The 24,439-nt window shown below is 46.6% G+C and overlaps 1 protein-coding gene across 9 annotated transcripts in view; it reads right to left on the reverse strand.

Annotated features, from left to right (window-relative positions):
- Window positions 1–233: 233 nt before the first annotated feature.
- LOC137432879 (catenin beta-1) overlaps window positions 234–24,439 on the reverse strand; it is a 34,968-nt gene continuing 10,762 nt past the window's right edge. For 3 of the 9 annotated variants that reach the window (XM_068125198.2, XM_078782333.1, XM_078782342.1), the window contains exons 2-18: window positions 15,323–15,378; window positions 14,488–14,528; window positions 14,185–14,406; window positions 13,490–13,743; window positions 13,027–13,265; window positions 12,266–12,467; window positions 7,961–8,105; window positions 7,754–7,857; window positions 7,482–7,616; window positions 7,004–7,207; window positions 6,743–6,901; window positions 6,123–6,242; window positions 3,310–3,460; window positions 2,540–2,658; window positions 1,383–1,497; window positions 1,030–1,212; window positions 234–758 (exon numbers count right to left, since the gene is read on the reverse strand). In XM_068125198.2, the coding sequence (XP_067981299.1) occupies window positions 1,034–1,212; window positions 1,383–1,497; window positions 2,540–2,658; window positions 3,310–3,460; window positions 6,123–6,242; window positions 6,743–6,901; window positions 7,004–7,207; window positions 7,482–7,616; window positions 7,754–7,857; window positions 7,961–8,105; window positions 12,266–12,467; window positions 13,027–13,265; window positions 13,490–13,743; window positions 14,185–14,406; window positions 14,488–14,500 (2,361 nt within the window). In that variant the 5' untranslated portion in view covers window positions 14,501–14,528; window positions 15,323–15,378 and the 3' untranslated portion in view covers window positions 234–758; window positions 1,030–1,033. Of the gene's footprint in view, window positions 759–1,029; window positions 1,213–1,382; window positions 1,498–2,539; window positions 2,671–3,306; window positions 3,461–6,122; window positions 6,243–6,742; window positions 6,902–7,003; window positions 7,208–7,481; window positions 7,617–7,753; window positions 7,858–7,960; window positions 8,106–12,265; window positions 12,468–13,026; window positions 13,266–13,489; window positions 13,744–14,184; window positions 14,407–14,487; window positions 14,529–15,322; window positions 15,379–24,439 lie in introns of all 9 variants that reach the window. The other 6 variants (XM_068125162.2, XM_068125172.2, XM_078782337.1 and 3 more) reach the window with 3 other exon arrangements.

The raw sequence follows: 24,439 nt of genomic DNA on the forward strand, positions 1-24,439 counted from the left end.
TTGGACAGCTCAAGGCGAGTGCAAAACGCTTGAAGTGATGGTGTTCCTTATTGGTTTTACAAAAACCTTTTTCTTTTTTTTTTTCCCTCTCCTTTCACCACCCAAAAATGGAGCATTCAGGAGGATACCAAATGATTGCCACGACACTTACGGCATACCAACGATCAAGGGAGATTCCATCAACAGATCGGACTTGGTACCTTGTCCACCTTCAACACAAAGTCCACAGCATATGGGAAGTAACAAGGCAAATCTTTATTTGAGAAGCTTAAAGCATTATACCAGTGACAAGCAGACATAACAAATCCGTAAAGCCGGCTTTCAAACAGACAGTTGCATCTCACTTTCCCTCATGCCAGGACATCAACCGTTTGCACATTGCACTTCTAATGAATGTTGTAGTGACTTTTAAAACAAAATAAAAAAGTAACAAATGACAAAACACTAATGCTGGATAAAATAGAAGTAGTACCATCACTTCAGTTTCTACAAAATAAAAAAGTCAAACTGATGTAGGCCGCCAAATATATCATTAACAAAATCTAACTAACACTTAAAAGTATAAGTTTTAATGCAAAGGTTTCTTTCTTCTGCCCACATGCCCCCCTGTCCCCAACCCCAAACTCACCTTCACCAATGTCTATGGAAATAAAGGTTTCTAAGTCCTAAATTTTAATATGAAAGTAAAGCTGGGGAAAACAGACACCCTTTCAATTTAGGTCTTCTGGTCCCATCCCCTTCAACGTTCGATGTCCAATCTGTGGGTACAAAGTCAATCTGTATTTGTTTAGTGTGCAGGGGAGATGCCACCTAACCCTCCCTCCTCCCCTCAGCCCCAAAAGAAGAAGAAGAAGAAGAAGAAAAAACAAAACAATTAATCTTGTTGAAAGCATGACTGAAAACAGTGGCTTGACTATGCAAAAAAAAAAAAACCCCCCATGAAGTTTATCGTTGCATTAACCATGGGGCATCAGGGTTTTGCCACAATTAACACATACACAAAGTAGAGTGCCAAAGTGAGTGACCCACCTGCTCAGAGATCCGAGTCATACCAGTTGACCTGGCCATTCTCGTGACCGGGTATGCCGTTAAGATCCATATTCGGGCCGGGTGGGCCAAGATCGGACAACATGTCGTGGAAATCACCGTTTGGGTGGGACACAAAGTCATCCAACAGAGGCTCCATTCCTATGGGTTCATTCATGTAACCACCTGGTCCAAAAACAAACAAGGCATAACAGACAGATCAAACAATGGAACCAGTGAGATGGGATACACTAAAGTTCCATTTATTAGAGGGTCTTTATATACTTGGTCAACCTTTAAATATTTGGGTCGTTCTGTTAAAGCAATCATAAGGGAGAGTCAGTGCTAAACCTTACCTGCGTTGCTCACAGGTGGCTGTGCACTGTGCAGACTGCCATGGCTGCTGTACATGGTATCTTGATGGTATGGAGTTTCTCCAGGATGCATCATATCCCCGGGAATCATCCCACTCTGAGAGCACAATGGAGTTCGCAATCTTACTATAATTCACCAAATGTCCGTCCGTCTGTCCATTCGAAGGTACCGCAAAAACGGCTCAACCGATCGTAACGATATTTTGGGTGGGTATTTCTGGGACCCCCTGGAGTAAAATAGGCTATATTGTTTTTCCAATTTTTCCAAGTTTTCCAATTTTTCCAAACACGATGGAATAATATTTACCGATATGAACAGTGATGTGGCTTTTATTGAAATTCTACAAATACTGTAGATTTTGATGACAATTATGAACCTGCCGCGAATGCGGAAGTGGACAGATTACGGCAATTAGCTGGTTTGATAATATCCAAATACAACCGTCATTCAATCGTAATGTTAAATCGTTAATTGTGTTAATCGTTTTGTTAAGGTATCAATGGATGATTGGAATTGAGTGAATACAATTACGATTTTGAATTCGTAATTGTGTTCACCCAACCGTACTGAACTTCACATCAGGATTTAAATATTTGTTTACGTCACGAATGTTGTTAAAAGTTTATTTTTTATATTAATGTTATTTCATTTGTGATTGGAGTTATGCTGTTTGGAATGAAAAAAGAGATATCGAGTTCAAGTGAATGACGAAATGCCGTGACGGTTTCTACTTTCTAAACGTGAATTCGCAGATCGCCATATGCAGATTTTCCATTGACTGGGTATGGAACAAACGCCCCCATTTGTTTGGAACGGATACGTTTTTCATGGAAGTGCTTCACGAACTTGCTGTCCATGTCTGACGTGCGACTGAAGCTGCTACAGTAATGTGGAATTTATTGGTTTCATGCTTTAGCATTCGCCGTTTCTGCATTGTCTGTTTGCTCCTGGCCTCCCACCCGTGCGTAGCACGGGTACCTCACTAGTAAATGAAACAAAGTATACAGAGGAAAAGAGAAATGTAAAAAACGGATCAATGGCAACTTTGGTACAATCCATTCCCTGCACCACAACTCAAAAGCAAGAAGGACCGTTGGTATAAATCGTGATGTCTGCATTTTCCAATCTGTGCACAAACCTCATTCCAGTTGTTGTCATCCCGAAAGAGGGAGTGAGAAAGTTCCACGGAAAGCCTTTTTTTGAAGTCCTGTGGCTTGTCTTCGGACATGCGGAAGAGCACCGCTGCAGCATATGTGGCTGTCACATCCCCACCAACGCAGAGAGAGGAGAGATTAGCAGCACAATAATATAGTTTGGCCAAGATTTGTAGAAAGTATACTTTATTTGGAATCACTTACAATTAAACCAATATACAAAGACGCTATGGAAAATATTAACCCGGGCAGACTACACATGGAGAGGAATGGTCTTGTTTTACAGCCTACCCACTCGACAACATGAATGCTTTCATTTGTATGCAGCACAAGGCAGCGGGGTAGCATCATTGGCCGATGGCGTGGATGTGCCTCTGATGCAATGCCCTTTGCTGGTTACGTCAGGAATTTGGCCATGGTGCCAGCTATAGCTCACCTACTCTTTGTGAATGACACCTTGAGGTCTTTAACGTCCAACAACGAACAGGATGCCCGTTTAACGCAATTCGAGCGATGGCACACACATTGATGAATCACCCTTCTTGTGAAACGTTGGGATAACAGTTTACAGTTGGGTCGGGATTTAAACCCAGGCTTGACAGCTTAGAGGCGATTGTGCATACCTCTACGCAATCCTGTAAGCCTTCCATCTTGTACAAGATGGCATAAACCTCCACCCACAATTCCCCTAAAATGAACTGTAACGCAAAATTATGGATCACCTTTACGACCACCACATCACATCACCACTCACCAACACCTTCATTCTGTGAGTGCAGCAGCTCCGTGAGGGGGGCAGTGGCACCCTCTGCCTCAATTATCTCAGCCGCCTCCTTCTCCTGAGCAAGCTCACAGAGGACTCCAGCTGCCACACGCTGCACGTTCTCCACGTTGGAGTAAAGCAGCTGCAGGACGTGCATAAAACTACCATCAGGCTGACCCCATTACTAATCATGGACGTGGAACTTCATACGGAAGTTATTCTGCCATTTGCAAACATGTCTTTTTTGAGTAATACTTTAAGAATAATAAAAAACAAGCGTTACGCCTAGGTCCCCCGTCAGTGAAGTGATGAGTTGACAAAGTGTAAGACGCAAGGCGGCCATCTTGGATGTTGATGTGGCGACCCAATTTTCAATAGCGTTCTTCCTTATGCGGTTACACCCACACACAAGATTAGAAGTTGGTACTTCGCTTATTTTTCAAGATATTCTGCTCAAGGTTCAGACATACATGGCGGTGGCCATCTTGGATTTTGACGTGGCAACCCAATTTTCAATTGCGTTCTTCCTTAGGCCTTGATACACCCACACACAAGATTAGAAGTTGGTACTTCGCTTATTTTTCAAGATATTCTGCTTAAGGTTCAGACATACATGGCGGTGGCCATCTTGGATTTTGACGTGGGTTGCACCCACACACCAAATTAGAATTCGGTCCTTCGCTTACGCACGCGCACGCACAGGCACACACACACACGGACGGACGGAGGAGAAAACCATAGTCCCCCTTTCGCTCCGCGGTGCGACGGGGAACAAAAAAAAACCCACCGTGGATATGAACAGACCAGAAACCAATGCAAACCCCTTCAAGCAGCAAGTGAAATAAACATACATTTGCTACCAATCAGCAGCAAATAGTGGAGTCTTTTTATGTTTTATTTTGTTTTTAACAACACTCCACTCTTTAAAATCTTGTTGTTGGAAAGATCCATTTGATCAAAATAATAGGATGAACTAGTACAGCTGCCCAGGAGGCATTACCCAAGCCCTGCCCAATAGTGAGCAGCTTTATCTGTGGAGCTTTTTGTTATTATTATATACATTTTAAAGCATTCCAGAAAGGCAGTGGTGAACTCAGATCCTGTCACCAATAACTAGTGTTCATAGAACACGATACCCTGTGCATTATTGTTGTTGTTGTTGTTGTTGTTGTTGATGTATAGCCCAGGAAAGTTCTCACAAACAAGCCCACGGCAGAGAGACAGCCGTTCAATCTCGCAGCAGCGCTCCAGAGATCCACCACATCCGGGATCGTCTTCACAAAGTCAGGTTCATGACAGAGTTAAGAGAGAGACAGAGAGACAGACACGAGAGAAAGGGCCGGCCCATGGGGACCGATCGACACTGACCCTGACTGTGCTGCCCTGCCGAATCCGGGCATCACGGAAGAATGAGGAAGATTTGGTCCCGGACTCGTGTTGACAGGGGTACAACCACCACGAAGAAGCATGCCTGATAGTTGTCCCCATGTGGTGTTCAAGTATATAAGGTACTTCAATTTAGATAAAAGAAAATAATGATTTTTAAAGATCGTTTAAAAAAATTTTTGAAAGTTTAGCGCGGCAGAAGCAGTCTTGTACATTATCCATCCTTGCACACTGTAAAAAGACGTTGATTTGCAGTTTAGGAGATGGAGGCTTTATTAACTACCACAGGACACAGCGTCAATCAGCATCATGCATCGATATATCGATGGCCTTCCCTTCCCCCAATACACATGCCTTGTGCTCTCATACTATAAATCGAGATATAGCATAGTTCTTGGAAGTATTATGAAAGCGATTTGTGTTCCACAGCGTTCACGTATACATTTGAATTTAAATAAAGGTTTAAAGAGATTTAAAGGTGTATAGATAAATTAATTCTGGGTTTTTCCGCTATTTTACCCAGCGCCTAGTACGTCACACTAACACATCACATTAGTTATACATTCCTGTTGTTTGTGTCCTTTATAACGTCCTGTTTGGAAAGATTTTCAATTTTGTTCGACTGCAAGGCAGGCAGGGTAAAAATATCATCTTGCTCCTCTCTGTGCATGCGTGATCGGGACATATTCGAAGCAAAGTACGGTTAAACGGCAAACTTGTCTTCCTATTCATGTTCTGGATTGTGTTAAAATACAACATTCAATTTAAATAAGTCATTACAGATCGTGTTCCCTGTTACACAAGTTACAGAACAAAACTTGTAGATCATGTTGCCCTGCAGAGTCAAATCGGGAGATGAAGCATGAACCACCTTTAGAGGCCATTTGCCACCGCAGAGTTGGGGTTGGCCTTTTTCGGGCACCGTGGTCCCCTTTTTTGTAGCAACGTTTTATGGCCGGATGCCCTTCCTGCCGCCAACCCTGTTAGTCACCTCTTGCGACACACAGTGAATTACCATTGAACTGGTACTCAATTTGCCGACCTCAGAAGGATGACAGGCTGAGTCAACCCCCCGGTGTTAATTCAGCGATTGACCGGGATTCAAACCCAGGATCCCAAGCCAGCACCCTAACTGCTAAGCCAACACCAGGCTTCAGGGGATGAAGTATATAAAGTACAAATAAATACGACCAAATACACAATTTCCTGTGTGGTTTGGTTTTGCTGAGGTGTTTTAGTAGCACTTAGTAATGCTGCCAATAAAATTCCCATCAAACTGGATAAATTAGACAAGTATTTGGAATTGGTCAGGCCACACTGATAACTTTGTCTCAAAACAAAACAAACCTCAACAGGTGAAGCATCTCAGTTCCCAATTCTTTGTTCCCCTTGTCTCCCCAAAATGAGAAATCACACACCTGCACAATAAGAGGAATGGTGTTGAGGCTGCGAATCACGGCCCTATTGTTTGCATCTCTGGCCAGAATGTGTAGAGCTCCAGTGCAGCCTTCCACAATTTCCTCCATGCGGATCCCGTCCTGCAGGACAATGGTTGCCCAAACATGCTAAAACCTCCAAAATACTCAAAATCTTAAATACCAAAGGCAGGAAATAGAGGTAGGATATGACCACGCAGGCCTTTCACAACAACCATAACCCTCATTTCCAAAGTCGATCAATAACAGTACAGCAAGTAAACACCTGTTTAACAAATAAATAAAGCATTAAGAACAGAAACAATCCATAGCTTATTTATCAATGCATGCATCAAACATGAAAAATTTGTACTATTTCAAAACATCAATCTTCTGAAAACAGCTCAAGTTTTTTTTTGTGCCAAAGCAATTATAACACCAAAAGACCTCAGTAAACATCTATGGCCACATTGGACCTTTGTCCCCTCAGCAAGTTACGATGACGAATGATTGCAAGGTAATCACACTATCTTTCAGTAAATAGAAAACAAATTGCTCACGAAAGCAAAGTGACATCTGGTTCTTTTAAACATTTATCTCAAATGGGAAGCTCCATGACTCACCACCTGAGGAGGAGCTCCTCCACCCGGCACGGCCTGACGCTGAGTGTCCTGGTGAGCCCTCACGAGGAGCTGGACGAGACGCGGCACTGCACCATTCTCTCGCAAGGGTGCATGGTTGGCAGGCAGCAGGGCCAGGTTACGAATCAATCCAACAACAGCCTGCAAAAAAAACAACATAAACAAGCGGCAAAGAAAAGGCCGAAGCAACAAGCGAGATGAACTCACAATGGCTTGTAATGACCCAATTTCAGCTCTTATTACCTTAATTAGTGGCCAGTGGGATGGCGGCTGCAATAGCTTCACGACAACAGGCAGCCCATAGTGCAACCGTACAGCATTCTGGGCCAGTTCGGCATCAGGATGCCTGCTGGTCATGTGACGCAGGGCACATACTGCCGGCTCGGTGATGTCCTCGCGATCTCCGGCCTGAAGTACCGTTTGCACAAGCGCTTCGATCCCACCCACCTGGAGGCATTTAAATGCGTTTGCGTTAATACAAAAATAAATGAGCAGCACAAAACTAAACACGGATTTACAGATTGGCCATCGACAACATTTGTGAAGGTTCAACGATAGGAACGTAGGGTCGAAGGAGAGAGAGAACTATTGTTAAAAGACACTGCAAACAAAGAAAACCCCCAAAGGGACATATGCAGTTACAATAAGACAACCATTTCACATCAACACCCCACATGTCCAAATCAAAATGGTGTGTGCACAGCCGTGGTGAAGTGTTTACTTGGCAGACGATCATCTTGTTGTGGTAGTTATTACACGTCAGGTTGGAGAGGATTCCAGCAGCACACGTCACAACATTAACGTCATTTGAAGCCAGTAACTGAACCAGTGTCTGCAACAGCCCTTCCATGTTCTCCTGCACACAGATTACCTGCTCCATGAGCCAAAGGACAGAGCATTCTGGCGGAACTAACGAAGGGACGAGGTAGAGTGGACATTTCAAAACCTTTTTTGGCAAAGCACAAACAGTAATATGTACGGCAAATAAGTTACCTGCTTGGTGGCTGCGTCGGAGAGGTTGCGGATTGTCCATAGACAATTTTGCATGAGGCGTTGGCTAGGACTGGCAAGATGCAAACCCAGGGCCTGCATTCCACCTAAAAACAAATCGGCAAAAAAAACTCACCTTAATGACAATTATATATCTTCGTGGGGGTGTGACAGGACAGGTTGAGGAAAGAAAGGTATGGTGGTACAGACCTGCCTCCACGATGGCAGGCTTGTTGCTGGGACAGACAGACAACACCTTCAGCACACGGCTGGTGGTCCACAGGAGTTTCTCATAACTGTATGTGCGCATAATGTGCACTAGGCCTGCAGGACCACCACTAGCAAGAATGATCAGCTGCAAGAAGAGAAGTATACGTAGTTTGTGGGAAAATGCAGAGAAAGTTCCATGGGGAACAATTAATAGTTCAATGCTCTACAACAACAACAACAACAACATGTACATAAGCACGTGTACCTGAAGTAAAAGGGTTCCAAACCGAAACACTTTGCTAATGTGTATAAAACCAATTTGCTAATGTGTATAAAACCAATTTGCTAAAGTGTATAAACACTTCAAAAGTGTGGATTAAAAAAAAGTGGTGATTGCTCGGATCCAACAGCTCTTGGGGATTATGGAGAGTGGATAACAAGAATTCCGAAAGGATCACCAGCTCCTCGACTCCATCCCTAAAGCCAAAACACCATTTTAAAGCGTTTCCTTTGAAATTAAGCCAAACTTAATTGATGCGAGTTAAGATTCTTTACCTTGGAAGTAAAGTGCGAAATATTAGGTAGACAATGTTGGAGATGGCACAAGCGTTTTGATCAGGTTGGAGCGCAGGAAGAACTAGAACGGCACTCAGTAGAGAGCATACATCCACCTGGATGGCCATATCACTCAATGGTGAAGAATCACTAAAAATTCTACTAGCTGGATCCGGATTCGGATCTTCACCAAAATTGAATCGATTCTTCCTTGTCACACCCAACCGGTCCACCAAGTTTCGTCCAAATCCATCCATAAGCTTTTGAGATATCCTGCTATGTATCGTTTTTGGCCCAATCTCCCAATGGTGAAGAATCACTTTTTTTAAATTCCAGTAGCCGGATCCGAATCCGGATCTTCACCAAAATCGAATCATTTCGTCACATACTCAACCTCTCTGCCAAATTTCGTCTGAATTCGCCCACAACTTTGAGATATTTTGTTCACAAGCAGACAGACAGACAAACAGGGATGAAAACAACCTCCATCCACCTTTGGTGGCAGAGGTAAAAATTGTTGAAACTGATTTTTGTAGAAGCAATCAGTGTTCAAAATGTTTTTAGACCATGGGGATGGGAGGTGAAGGAGAGCGTCAGGTGCGGGCACTGGTGATCAATAGGTGCAGCTCTAAATCAAGGATCTATGAATTCCTGCAGTAGTTTGTCACAGACAATACAAATGCTCTGAATAATAATCTTACTATAATTCACCAAATGTCCGTCTGTCTGTTCGAAGGTACCGTAAAAACTGCTGAACCGATCGCAAAGATATTTTGGGTGGATAATCCTGGGATCTCCAGGAGTAAAATAGGCTATTTAGTTTTCCCAATTTCAGCTTTGGTCTCCAGCATTCTCAGGTTTGGACTCCCGCATAACATTCGCGTTCGCATAACGTCCATTGTGACGATGTTCTCATTGTGACGATGTATGTGTTCACGGTAGTGTTTGACGTGACGGTGTGAACGTAATTTCGTAATGTTTTTTGTTTCGTAATCCTTTAATGAACGTTTAATGCCCTTCGATGTCCGGGGCCGCATGCGCTCTACACTGGACGGGCCAGCGTGTACCTTGCCCTTCGCCGTCAGGCTCGGGTAAACCGCTGAGCCTCATCCCTTGATGGGGACTGGGGCTTGAGACAGTGTCCCACGAACGAGGAATTGCCAGTAAGCACAAGTCATCAGCTCGCGTTGATCAAGTCCCTGCCCTTTGTACACACCGCCCGTCGCTACTACCGATCGGACGGTTTGATGAGATCCTCGGATCAGCCCCTGCACAGGCCGTTCTCGGCTCGTGCCGGTGCACCGAAAAGATGAGCGAACTTGACTGTCTAGAGGAAGTAAAAGTCGTAACAAGGTTTCCGTCGGTGAACCTGCGGAAGGATCATTATCGGGACAACATGAGAGCGAGCGAGACGAACGTGGTACGTGATCGTCCATGTACTGTTTAGCCACCATGTACTGTTTAGATTTTGATGATTTGCGTGTGATATGATTCAACGGGTGTTTATATGAATCGTTTAAAATAAAAAAGCCTTCAATTTCTGATATTCATTTGGGCTTCCAAATTAAAGCCCCACCCGTAGGGCGGGTACTGTTGCTAGTAATAATAATAATAATAATAATAATAATAATAATAATAGAGGCAACACCCCTGGTAGAATAAAGCAGTATACTACACCAAATAAAGGTATTTTAAACAGTATCACGGTATTTTAAGCCAATTTCAATGGTTGCTAGGAGATGAAAACATGTAGAATCATACCAACGTAATCATAAGACTAAACAAACAAAATTTTGGGGGTCAACCTTCCACTCCCCTCGCCCCCTCCTGTTTTACCCCCTCACACCCTGATTTTGGTGACCAAACTTTGGTACATCACAGGTGGTGAAGGTAGTGGTCAAGTTTTATCAAAATTGTGTGTGTACTTTCGGAGAAGAGAGCAAATACCTATTTGGGGAGAGGGGGGAGGGGAGGGGAGAAGCTGGACCCACTTTAACCCCCTGTACCTCTTTAGACCCTGACTTTAATGCCGTGAACAAATTTGAGTTGCAACATACCAAATATCATTTTAGCCAAGTTTGGTCACAATCCCATCAGCAGTTTTGGAAGAGTTGCAAGTGTTTACAGATTGTTAGATGGAGGACGCACCATCCCATAAGGTCCCTGGAGCTATGTTCCAGTGAGCTAATAATCATACCATAATGGTGTGTGTGTGTGTGTGTGTGTCACCTACCACTCGAAGAGGATTTGCACTAGTAAGCTGACATTTGCAGGGACTAATGAGGGCACGCTGAAATTGTACCTGTACAAGTTTTGCTCGATTCTCCCATATTATTTTCTTTGTTTGAGGGGGAAGGGGTGGTTGGAGGGGGGAGATGAGGGTGGGGGAAGAGGTGGGCTGCAATTTCCCTCCCCCTCCCCAAAGTCCGATGAGGCCTGTTTTGAAAAAAAACACGCAGCACGCATTTTTTTTTTTTACTTCATGTATAGACCGATCCGAAGGAGGGTTCAATGGACGGGCGCCCTCCATACACGCCGCCATAGCTGGGGGGGCGTCCGCTTCATTCGGCTTGCTCAGATTACATGCAGTTCCCGGTCACAGTTCACTTTGCCGAAAGAATATCAATAGAAAATATATTTGTTTGTTAGATTCGATTTATTTATTAAATTTTGTGGAAGGAGTGGGTGCTAGTTTGCTACGTATGTAACCCCCTGCCTTGCGCCTGATTTACCACTTGGATGGTATCAAACTATGGGCATGGGACATATTTTATCATTAATGGCAAATTGTGTTCATTCTTAATCTAGCGTCTTCTGATATTTTTTATAAGAAAAATCCTTGGCTTTCAAAATGAAATTATCTTGATAGTTAAAACAAAATTACTAGCTGCGTTGGTTGGCATTTATTCTTTCTTTCTTTTTTGCACACATTTAGTCATGATAGTGAGTATTAAAAAATTTGTTATTTTTAGGAAACTTACTGGGCTGTTTACATTCGGGCTGAAGTCCTTACGATTGATATGTTTCAGCCACTGCTTCAAGTTTTCAGCGGATGTGTTTGAAGATCCGTTTGGAAAGCTGTGCATTTGGTACGGCTGCAGACACTGGCAATCTTGGCGAGTCGTTGGCATGCGAATTCCACACTCTGATAGTTTCCACTTTATGAGTTTTCTGCTGTTGTTTGTGCAACCAACAACAGCACAATGCTTTCCTGATCCTTCTTTAGTCTTTCCCGTGACAAGACGTCAAACACGTATCGAGAAACACTCGAGAACGATTATCCGCACGAATTATCCACAGACCTTGGATCGGGACGCCTCCCAGTAATGGCGGACGCAGGAGCGCCGCCTACCGGCGAGGGGCCCCGATCGTCCTTATCGGATCGGTCTATATGCAGCCTTGGTTATTTTTATTTTCAGGAGCGATCGAGGCAGCGGTCTGTTGCCGATACACCACCAAAATAATGGGAAGTCAGAAGAACGTGTTGTACACTTGGAACAGGATGAGCCATAGGGTGGGTACTCTGCTTTTTATAACAAGCTGCACATGGGTGTTATAAATATAATTCACACCCGCGCACACATTTTTAAAGCCGTGTGAAAACAGAAAAGAATAAATAAACGAAATGAAGGGGGGGGGGGGGGGGTGTCAAAAAAGTTAAATGGGGATCAGCAAATCTCAATCTACAAAAAAAATAATTAACAAAGACTTTGAGCCTAAAAATAAAATAAATTGACAGCCATGAACTACCTTGCTCTCCTGGTTCCCATAGGCAAGAAGCTGCAGACAGTCTGTCGTGATAGCGAGGAACTTGACATTCGTTTTCCCCAGCAGAGCCACCATCTTCTGCAAACCCCCAGCCAGCCTCACAGCCATTTTGCTGCCCTCTTGGTGAAGCAGCAAATTATGCAGGGTAGTGATGGCGTAAAACACTATCGCCTCCACCGGAGAGCTGAAAGCAGCAAAGCTTCCATCAACAAATAGAGTGGCCTTTTATACCACAAATCCAATTTGAAATGCTTAAAAACGTCTCCCAACACAATCCATCTATATTTCCCGCTGGTCACAGCATTTGGCAAACAAAACAGAACCTTCGAGGCAATCAGGATTTTGGCATTTTTGTGGGATCGTGGCAGGAGCCAGTAACAAGACAGCAGTATGCCTGAGTAGTGGGAACGAGAATACAACAAAGGATGCTGTTTCAAGAAGATAGTGGAGTTCTTCATGGAGAACCGTTTAACATTTTTAGAATTCTCGGAGCGAAAAGTGCAGAGTTCAGAAACAAAAGGAAACTCACAACATTATCATGACCATTACCTCATATTCCTCAACAAAAACATCGCCAACGGCAATACATCACAATGCCTTCACATTTGCAAGCTCGGCCACAGACTGAAGGACGGCCAACAAATGCAGAAGAAAATGGCAAGCTGGACTTTTGCACGGACTTTTAACATTTCAGAGAACGAGCAATTTGAAGTACTTCCTGATGACTAGTAGGCACGTTGTACCTGAGCAGTTTCACCAGAGCCGGGATGCCTCCGGACTTGAAGATGGCGAGCAGACCTTGACGGTGATGAGATATATTGTGGAGTGCTCCAGCTGCACAGCGTGTGGTCTCCGCATCCTTGGCCGTCTGCGCAGCTCGCACCAACGCCGACACCATCTGGGTCGAGCCCATCATGGCATGGCGAGCGGCTTCCTTTTTGGACAGTTGGTGAACCATCATTGCAGCGTGTCCCATGACCACCTGGAGAAGGTCGCCATTTTAATACCTTCCTTCCTAAAAAGTTGCTTAACATTTATTGTTAAAAGTAATGAGGACAAGTTGCTGGTCCGGTAATAAAACTGCGCAGGCATTTAATCGGAATGCCACTTCAAACCAGAGCAACTAAACAATCGTCGGTGTGTCAATTCAGGCTGCAAACAAGAAACGCGTCCTTCGCCCTTTCAGCCCAAAATAACATCCCTTACCCCATCGTCATCGTTGAGCAGTTTGGTGAGCTCTGGAATGGCACGAGTCGCCACTTCGGCATCATCTTGGTAGTTAATTAGGTTCACAACGGCCTCCTTCAGCATTTGCGACGGCTCGGCTAGACGCTGGACGTTGGTAGGCTGGCTGGCCTCGAACTGCGCTGGAGGAATTTGCATGCCTTCTTCCAGAGTCTCGGGGAACATGGCTGCTCGGATGCGCTGGGCACGTGTCGAGGCAAAGTGACTCTCCATATCTGACGTGCACACAAACATCCGTTCCTTGGCAATGAAATAAGACAGAAAGGCAAACGTCGACAAAAACCACAAGGCACTGCCAGGGTCCAAATCAATGTGTCCAGCAAAGGTGCAAGCAATTTAAAACGTAAAAAAGTATCGAATTGATGTCACGCGAGAACACTTTGAAGATGCCCAAATATCTTTGGCCACCCCCTTAATACACCTCCTTTACATGTGAACTGCTTCCTGTCACATTAGCGTCGTAACAATTTGCCTGTCATTTCATCAATACAAATATTGTGTCGAAGAATTACCTTGCTTCGAGAAACGCGTAATCGAGTGACGACAGGCAAAAGCAACAAGTCCTACGCCAAAAGGCAAAATATACAGTCGAGCATCGAGCGATATCCCGAGGAATGTGTCAGAGCAAGGCCCAGAGATGCATCACTGGACCGTACCTGCTGCAACTGGGTCTTGGTTGAAATTCTGGCCAAAGCTCTGCTCCCACTCGAAGGCAACTCTGCCGTCGTCGTCGTCTGGGTTTCCTTTACCACTCAGTGAGGGCGCTGTGGTGTTGATTCCGGACTGGATGCCAGAATCCAGGTATGACTGTTGCTGCCAATTACTGACCTGGACTTTAGGATCCATGTCCATGACCATGTCCAGCTCTGCAAAATCCGCTAAGAACGGGGAAAAGCCACAATTACATCAACAAGCTGCCATGATAAAAAGTAAACACGAGCAACTTCCAAAACACTTACGCTGGGCAGCCATTTTCAAGACTTCAAGTTTGATTCAAGTCCTGCAAACAACAACAAGCATCACATGTCAAAAGACAAACGTCGATCAACTTTTTGGTGCACCGAGAAGCAAAAACCGACAGGCGAGACCTATTAGGAGGCGACACCTGTCACAACTTGCCGAATCACACAAGCACGACCTCAAAGCAAAGTTCCGCTGTTCGCTCGTGCTCACAGAATGACATCATTGATTGCATTAAAAGCACCTTATCAACACGAGTCTGGCAGAGTCTGGCACAGCGCACAGAACAAATAAAGGATGGACACAAATAGCTCATGGTACACAAGCACTGGATGTTATTCATATTAACGCACCACTAATTATGCACTTTTTAATGTGAATATAGAGAATGGATTTAAAATATGAATCAACTTTCAGCTTTTCCACAGGTTTTGGATAACCCACCACGAGCAAACAAGACTCGACACCATCACTGCGCAGCAAACATGACCTGCCGCTGCCACCACCGTCACCACCCCCAAACACGAACCATCTCCACAAAACAGCAATAAACACGACTTACTGCTACTACTACGACGACAACTACTACTATACCCACCACCAATCCCACCACACGCGTCCTGTGCTGCTGCCACCACCCACTATCACCACCACCACCACCACCCAAATTCACAAGTTATTGGGTACAAACAGATTTTAAAGCAACTGGGCTATGGGATTTCCTGCCACAATTAAAAAAGCACGAACATGACAACCATAGACAAAAAACCCCAAACAAAAAGGCAACTGTCACACCCAACTACAACGGAGAATAGATCCATGCATCACTTTTACCTTTTGTTGTAAAGACACGAAAAAAGACGTCAATGGCAGTTTCCCCTTGTTTGAACCTGCATACAAACACCACATGAAAACCAAGGTTTAAAAACAGGAATGACAAGCCTCCTCTCCACAAAACGAAAGTAGAGGAGAATATTTACAAATGGAACCCCTTGGCTCCACCCTTGACTTTGCAACACGCTAGTCAGGTCACCCACCAAGATAAACACGACAAAACCCACAACATGCCAGTCAGGTCACCCACCAGATCAACACCACAAAACCCACAACATGCCAGTCAGGTCACCCACCAGATCAACACCACAAAACCCACAACATGCCAGTCAGGTCATCCACCAAGATCAACACCACAAAACCCACAACATGCTCGTCAGGTCACCCACCAAGATAAACACCACAACATGCTCCTCAGGTCACCCACCAAGATCAACACCATACCAGCGAGGTCACCCACCAAGATCAACACCACAAAACCCACAACATGCCAGTCAGGTCACCCACCAAGATCAACACCACAAAACCCACCACATGCTAATCAGGTCACCCACCAAGATCAACAGCACAACATGCCAGTCAGGTCACCCACCAAGATCAAAATCACAAAACCCACAACATGCTCGTCAGGTCACCCACCAAGATCAACACCACAAAATCCACAACATGCTCGCCAGGTCACCCGCCAAAATCAACACCACAAAACCTACAACATGCCAGTAAGGTCACACACCAACATCAACACCACAAAACCCACAACGCACTAGTCAGGTCACCCAACAAGATCAACATCACAACATGCTCGCCAGGTCACCCACCAAGATCAACACCACAAAACCCACAACATGCCAGTCAGGTCACCCACAAAGATCAACACCACAACATGCTCGCCAGGTCACCCACCAAGATCAACACCACAAAACCCACAACATGCCAGTCAGGTCACCCATCAAGACCAACACCACAACATGCTCGTCAGGTCACCCATCAAGATCAACATCACAAAACCCACAACATGCCAGCTCGGTCACCCACCAAGATCAACATCACAACATGCTAGTCAGGTCACCCACCAAGATCAAAATCACAAAACCCACAACATGCTCGTCAGGTCACCCACCAAGATCAACACAACAAAACCCACAACATGCTCGCCAGGTCACCCACCAAGATCAACACCACAACATGCCAGTCAGGTCACCCGCCAAGATCAACACCACAAAACCTACAACATGCCAGTCAGGTCACCCATCAAGACCAACACCACAACATGCTCGTCAGGTCACCCATCAAGATCAACATCACAAAACCCACAACATGCCAGCTCGGTCACCCACCAAGATCAACATCACAACATGCTAGTCAGGTCACCCACCAAGATCAAAATCACAAAACCCACAACATGCTCGTCAGGTCACCCACCAAGATCAAAATCACAAAACCCACAACATGCTCGTCAGGTCACCCACCAAGATCAACACCACAACATGCTCGCCAGGTCACCCACCAAGATCAACACCACAACATGCTCGCCAGGTCACCCACCAAGATCAACACCACAAAACCCACAACATGCCAGTCAGGTCACCCATCAAGACCAACACCACAACATGCTGGCCGGGTCACCCACCAAGATCAACACCACAAAACCTACAACATGCTCGTCAGGTCACCCTCCAAGACCAACATCACACCATGCTCGCCAGGTCACCCACCAAGATCAACAACACAAAACCCACAACATGCCAGTCAGGTCACCCACCAAGATAAACACGACAAAACCCACAACATGCTAGCAGGGTCACCCACGAAGATCAACACCACAAAACCCACAACATGCTAGCCAGGTCACCCACCAAGATCAACACCACAAAAGCCACAACATGCCAGTAAGGTCACACACCAAGATCAAAATCACAAAACCCACAACATGCTCGTCAGGTCACCCACCAAGATCAACAACACAACATGCTCGCCAGGTCACCCACCAAGATCAACACCACAACATGCTCGCCAGGTCACCCACCAAGATCAACACCACAAAACCCACAACATGCTCGCCAGGTCACCCACCAAGATCAACACCACAACATGCTCGCCAGGTCACCCACCAAGATCAACACCACAAAACCCACAACATGCTCGTCAGGTCACCCACCAAGATCACCACAACAACATGCTCGCCAGGTCACCCACCAAGATCAACACCACAACATGCTGGCCAAGTCACCCACCAAGATCAACACCACAAAACCTACAACATGCCAGTAAGGTCACACACCAAAATCAAAATCACAAAACCCACAACATGCTCGTCAGGACACCCACCAAGATCAACACCACAACATGCTCGCCAGGTCATCCACCAAGATCAACACCACAACATGCTCGCCAGGTCACCCACCAAGATCAACACCACAAAACCCACAACATGCTAGTCAGGTCACCCATCAAGATCAACATCACAAAACCCACAACATGCCAGCTCGGTCACCCACCAAGATTAACATCACAACATGCTAGTCAGGTCACCCACCAAGATCAACACCACAACATGCCAGTCAGGTCACCCATCAAGACCAACACCACAACATGCTGGCCAGGTCACCCACCAAGATAAACATGACAAAACCCACAACATGCTAGCAAGGTCACCCACGAAGATCAACACCACAAAACCCACAACATGCTAGCCAGGTCACCCACCAAGATCAACACCACAAAAGCCACAACATGCCAGTCAGGTCACCCACAAAGATCAACACCACAAAACCCACAACATGCTCGTCAGGTCACCCACCAAGATCAACACCACAACATGCTAGTCAGGTCACCCACCAAGATCAACATCACAACATGCCAGTCAGGTCACCCACCGAGATAAACACCACAAAACCCACAACATGCCAGTCAGGTCACCCACCAAGATCAACACCACAACATGCTAGTCAGGTCACCCACCAAGATCAACACCATAAAACCCACAACATGCTGGTCAGGTCACCCACCAAGATCAACACCACAAAACCCACAACATGCCAGTCAGGTCACCCACCAAGATCAACACCACAAAACCCACTACATGCTAGTCAGGTCACCCACCAAGATCAACAGCACAACATGCTAGTCAGGTCACCCACCAAGATCAACACCATAAAACCCACAACATGCTGGTCAGGTCACCCACCAAGATCAACACCACAAAACCCACAACATGCCAGTCAGGTCACCCACCAAGATCAACACCACAAAACCCACTACATGCTAGTCAGGTCACCCACCAAGATCAACAGCACAACATGCCAGTCAGGTCACCAACCAGATCAACACTACAAAACCCACAACATGCCAGTCAGGTCACCCACCAGATCAACACCACAAAACCCACAACATGCCAGTCAGGTCATCCACCAAGATGAACACCACAAAACCCACAACATGCTCGTCAGGTCACCCACCAAGATAAACACCACAACATGCTCCTCAGGTCACCCACCAAGATCAACACCATGACATGCTAGCGAGGTCACCCACCAAGATCAACACCACAAAACCCACAACATGCCAGTCAGGTCACCCACCAAGATCAACACCACAAAACCCACCACATGCTAATCAGGTCACCCACCAAGATCAACAGCACAACATGCCAGTCAGGTCACCCACCAAGATCAAAATCACAAAACCCACAACATGCTCGTCAGGTCACCCACCAAGATCAACACCACAAAACCCACAACATGCCCACCAGGTCACCCACCAAGATCAACACCACAACATGCCAGTCAGGTTACCCGCCAAAATCAACACCACAAAACCTACAACATGCCAGTAAGGTCACACACCAAGATCAACACCACAAAACCCACAACGCACTAGTCAGGTCACCCAACAAGATCAACATCACAACATGCTCGCCAGGTCACCCTCCAAGACCAACATCACACCATGCTCGCCAGGTCACCCACCAAGATCAACACCACAAAACCCACAACATGCCAGTCAGGTCACCCACAAAGATCAACACCACAACATGCTCGCCAGGTAACCCAACAAGATCAACAACACAAAACCCACAACATGCCAGCTCGGTCACCCACCAAGATCAACATCACAACATGCTAGTCAGGTCACCCACCAAGATCGACACCACAAAACCCACAACGTGCCAGTCAGGTCACCCACCAAGATCAACATCACAAAACCCACAACATGCCAGCTCGGTCACCCACCAAGATCAACATCACAACATGCTAGTCAGGTCACCCACCAAGATCAACAGCACAACATGCCAGTCAGGTCACCAACCAAGATCAACACCACAAAACCCACAACATGCCAGTCAGGTCAACCACCAAGATCAACACCACGAAACCCACAACATGCTCGCCAGGTCACCAACCAAGATCAACACTACAACATGCCAGTCAGGTCACCCACCAAGATCAACACCACAAAACCCACAACATGCCAGTCAGGTCACCCACCAAGATCAACAGCACAACATGCCAGTCAGGTCACCAACCAAGATCAACACCACAAAACCCACAACATGCCAGTCAGGTCACCCACCAAGATCAACACCACAAAACCCACAACATGCTCGTCAGGTCACCCACCAAGATAAACACCACAAAACCCACAACATGCCAGTCAGGTCACCCACCAAGATAAACACCACAAAACCCACAACATGCGAGTCAGGTCACCCACCAGGATAAACACGACAAAACCCACAACATGCCAGTCAGGTCACCCACCAAGATAAACACCACAACATCCTGGTCAGGTCACCCACCAAGATCAACACCACAAAACCCACAACATGCTCGTCAGGTCACCCACTAAGATAAACACCACAACATGCTCCTCAGGTCACCCACCAAGATCAACACCACAACATGCTAGCGAGGTCACCCACCAAGATCAACACCACAAAACCCACAACATGCCAGTCAGGTCACCCACCAAGATCAACACCACAAAACCCACCACATGCTAATCAGGTCACCCAACAAGATCAACAGCACAACATGCCAGTCAGGTCACCCACCAAGATCAAAATCACAAAACCCACAACATGCTCGTCAGGTCACCCACCAAGATCAACACCACAAAACCCACAACATGCTCGCCAGGTCACCCACCAAGATCAACACCATAACATGCCAGTCAGGTCACCCGCCAAGATCAACACCACAAAACCTACAACATGCCAGTAAGGTCACACACCAAGATCAACACCACAACATGCTCGCCAGGTCACCCACCAAGATCAACACCACAACATGCTCACCAGGTCACCCACGAAGATCAACACCACAAAACCCACAACATGCCAGTCAGGTCACCCATCAAGACCAACACCACAACATGCTGGCCAGGTCACCCACCAAGATTAACACCACAAAACCAACAACATGCTCGTCAGGTCACCCTCCAAGACCAACATCACACCATGCTCGCCAGGTCACCCACCAAGATCAACAACACAAAACCCACAACATGCCAGTCAGGTCACCCACAAAGATCAACACCACAAAACCCACAACATGCCAGTCAGGTCACCCATCAAGACCAACACCACAACATGTTCATCAGGTCACCCACCAAGATCAACATCACAAAACCCACAACATGCCAGCTCGGTCACCCACCAAGATCAACATCACAACATGCTAGTCAGGTCACCCACCAAGATCAACACCACAAAACCCACGACATGCTGGTAAGGTCACCCACCAAGATCAACAGCACAACATGCCAGTCAGGTCACCCACCAAGATCAACACCACAAAACCCACAACATGCCAGTCAGGTCACCCACCAAGATCAACACCACAAAACCCACAACATGCTCGCCAGGTCACCCACCAAGATCAACACCACAACATGCCAGTCAGGTCACCCACCAAGATCAACACCAGAAAACCCACAACATGCCAGTCAGGTCACCCACCAAGATAAACACCACAAAACCCACAACATGCCAGTCAGGTCACCCACCAAGATAAACACCACAAAACCCACAACATGCCAGTCAGGTCACACATCAAGACCAACACCACAACATGCCAGCAAGGTCACCCACCAAGATCAACACCACAAAACCCACAACATGCCCGTCAGGTCACCCACCAAGATAAACACCACAAAACCCACAACATGCTAGCCAGGTCACCCACCAAGATCAACACCACAAAAGCCACAACATGCCAGTCAGGTCACCCACAAAGATCAACACCACAAAACCCACAACATGCTTGTCAGGTCACCCACCAAGATCAACACCACAACATGCTCGTCAGGTCACCCACCAAGATCAACATCACAACATGCTAGTCAGGTCACCCACCAAGATCAACACCACAAAACCCACAACATGCCAGTCAGGTCACCCACCTAGATCAACACCACAACATGCTAGTCAGGTCACCCACCAAGATCAACACCATAAAACCCACAACATGCTGGTCAGGTCACCCACCAAGATCAACACCACAAAACCCACAACATGCCAGTCAGGTCACCCACCTAGATCAACACCACAACATGCTAGTCAGGTCACCCACCAAGATCAACACCATAAAACCCACAACATGCTGGTCAGGTCACCCACCAAGATCAACACCACAAAACCCACTACATGCTAGTCAGGTCACCCACCAAGATCAACAGCACAACATGCCAGTCAGGTCACCAACCAAGATCAACACCACAAAACCCACAACATGCCAGTCAGGTCACTCACCAAGATCAACATCACAAAACCCACAACACGCTCACCAGGTCACCCACCAAGATCAACACCACAACATGCCAGTCAGGTCACCCACCAAGACGAAGACCACAAAACCCACAACATACTCGCCAGGTCACCCTCCAAGATCCACACCACAACATGCCAGTCAGGTCACCTACCAAGATCAACAGCACAAAACCCACAACATGCTCACCAGGTCACCCACCAAGATGAACACCACAAAACCCACAACATGCCAGTCAGGTCACACACCAAGATCAACACCACAAAACCCACAACATGCTCGCCAGGTCACCCACCAGGATAAACACCACAACATGCTCGTCATGTCACCCACCAAGACCAACAGCACATTATGCTAGTCAGGTCACCCACCAAGATCAACAGCACATTATGCGAGTCAGGTCACCCACCAAGATCAACAACACAACATGCTAGTCAGGGCACTCACCAAGATCAACACCACAACATGATAGGCAGGTCACCCACCAAGACCAACACCACAACATGCTAGTCAGGTCACCCACCAAGACCAACACCACAACATGCTAGTCAGGTCACCCACCAACACCAACACCACAACATGCTAGTCAGGTCACCCACCAAGACCAACACCACAACATGCTAGTCAGGTCACCCACCAAGACCAACACCACAACATGCTAGTCAGGTCACCCACCAAGACCAACACCACAACATGCTAGTCAGGTCACCCACCAAGATCAACATTACAACAACACAACATGCCAGTCAGGGCACTCGCCAAGACCAACACCACAACATGATAGGCAGGTCACCCACCAAGACCAACACCACAACATGCTAGTCAGGTCACCCACCAAGACCAACACCACAACATGCTAGTCAGGTCACCCACCAACACCAACACCACAACATGCTAGTCAGGTCACCCACCAAGACCAACACCACAACATGCTAGTCAGGGCACTCGCCAAGACCAACACCACAACATGATAGGCAGGTCACCCACCAAGACCAACACCACAACATGCTAGTCAGGTCACCCACCAAGACCAACACCACAACATGCTAGTCAGGTCACCCACCAAGACCAACACCACAACATGCTAGTCAGGTCACCCACCAAGATCAACATCACAACAACACAACATGCTAGTCAGGGCACTCGCCAAGATCAACACCACAACATGCTCGTCAGGTCACCCAGCAAGACCAACATCACAACACCACAACATGCTAGTCAGGTCACCCACCAATACCAACACCACAACATGCTAGTCAGGTCACCCACCAAGACAAACACCACAACATGCTGGTCAGGTCACCCACCAAGACCAACACCACAACATGCTAGTCAGGTCACCCACCAAGAGCAACACCACAACATGCTAGTCAGGTCACCCACCAAGACCAACAGCACATTATGCTAGTCAGGTCACCCACCAAGATCAACAGCACATTATGCGAGTCGGGTCACCCACCAAGATCAACATCACAACATGCTAGTCAGGTCACCCACCAAGACCAACACCACAACATGCTAGTCAGGTCACCCACCAAGATAAACAGCACATTATGCTAGTCAGGTCACCCACCAAGATCAACATCACAACATGCTAGTCAGGTCACCCACCAAGACCAACACCACAACATGCTAGTCAGGTCACCCACCAAGATAAACAGCACATTATGCTAGTCAGGTCACCCACCAAGACCAACATCACAACATGCTAGTCAGGTCACCCACCAAGACCAACATCACAACATGCTAGTCAGGTCACCCACCAAGACCAACATCACAACATGCTAGTCAGGTCACCCACCAAGACCAACATCACAACATGCTAGTCAGGTCACCCACCAAGATCAACAGCACAACATGCCAGTCAGGTCACCCACCAAGATCAACACCACAAAACCCACAACATGCCAGTCAGGTCACCCACCAAGATCAACACCACAAAACCCACAACATGCTCGCCAGGTCACCCACCAAGATAAACACCACAACATGCCAGTCAGGTCACCCGCCAAGATCAACACCACAAAACCCACAACATGCCAGTCAGGTCACCCACCAAGATAAACACCACAAAACCCACAACATGCCAGTCAGGTCACACATCAAGACCAACACCACAACATGCCAGGAAGGTCACCCACCAAGATCAACACCACAAAACCCACAACATGCTCGTCAGGTCACCCACCAAGATAAACACCACAAAACCCACAACATGCCAGTCAGGTCACCCACCAAGATAAACACCACAAAACCCACAACATGCCAGTCAGGTCACCAACCAGATCAACACTACAAAACCCACAACATGCCAGTCAGGTCACCCACCAGATCAACACCACAAAACCCA

This window comes from Myxine glutinosa, chromosome 1, assembly GCF_964187855.1.
Source record: "Myxine glutinosa chromosome 1, kmMyxGlut1.1, whole genome shotgun sequence".
Lineage (NCBI taxonomy): Eukaryota > Metazoa > Chordata > Myxini > Myxiniformes > Myxinidae > Myxine > Myxine glutinosa.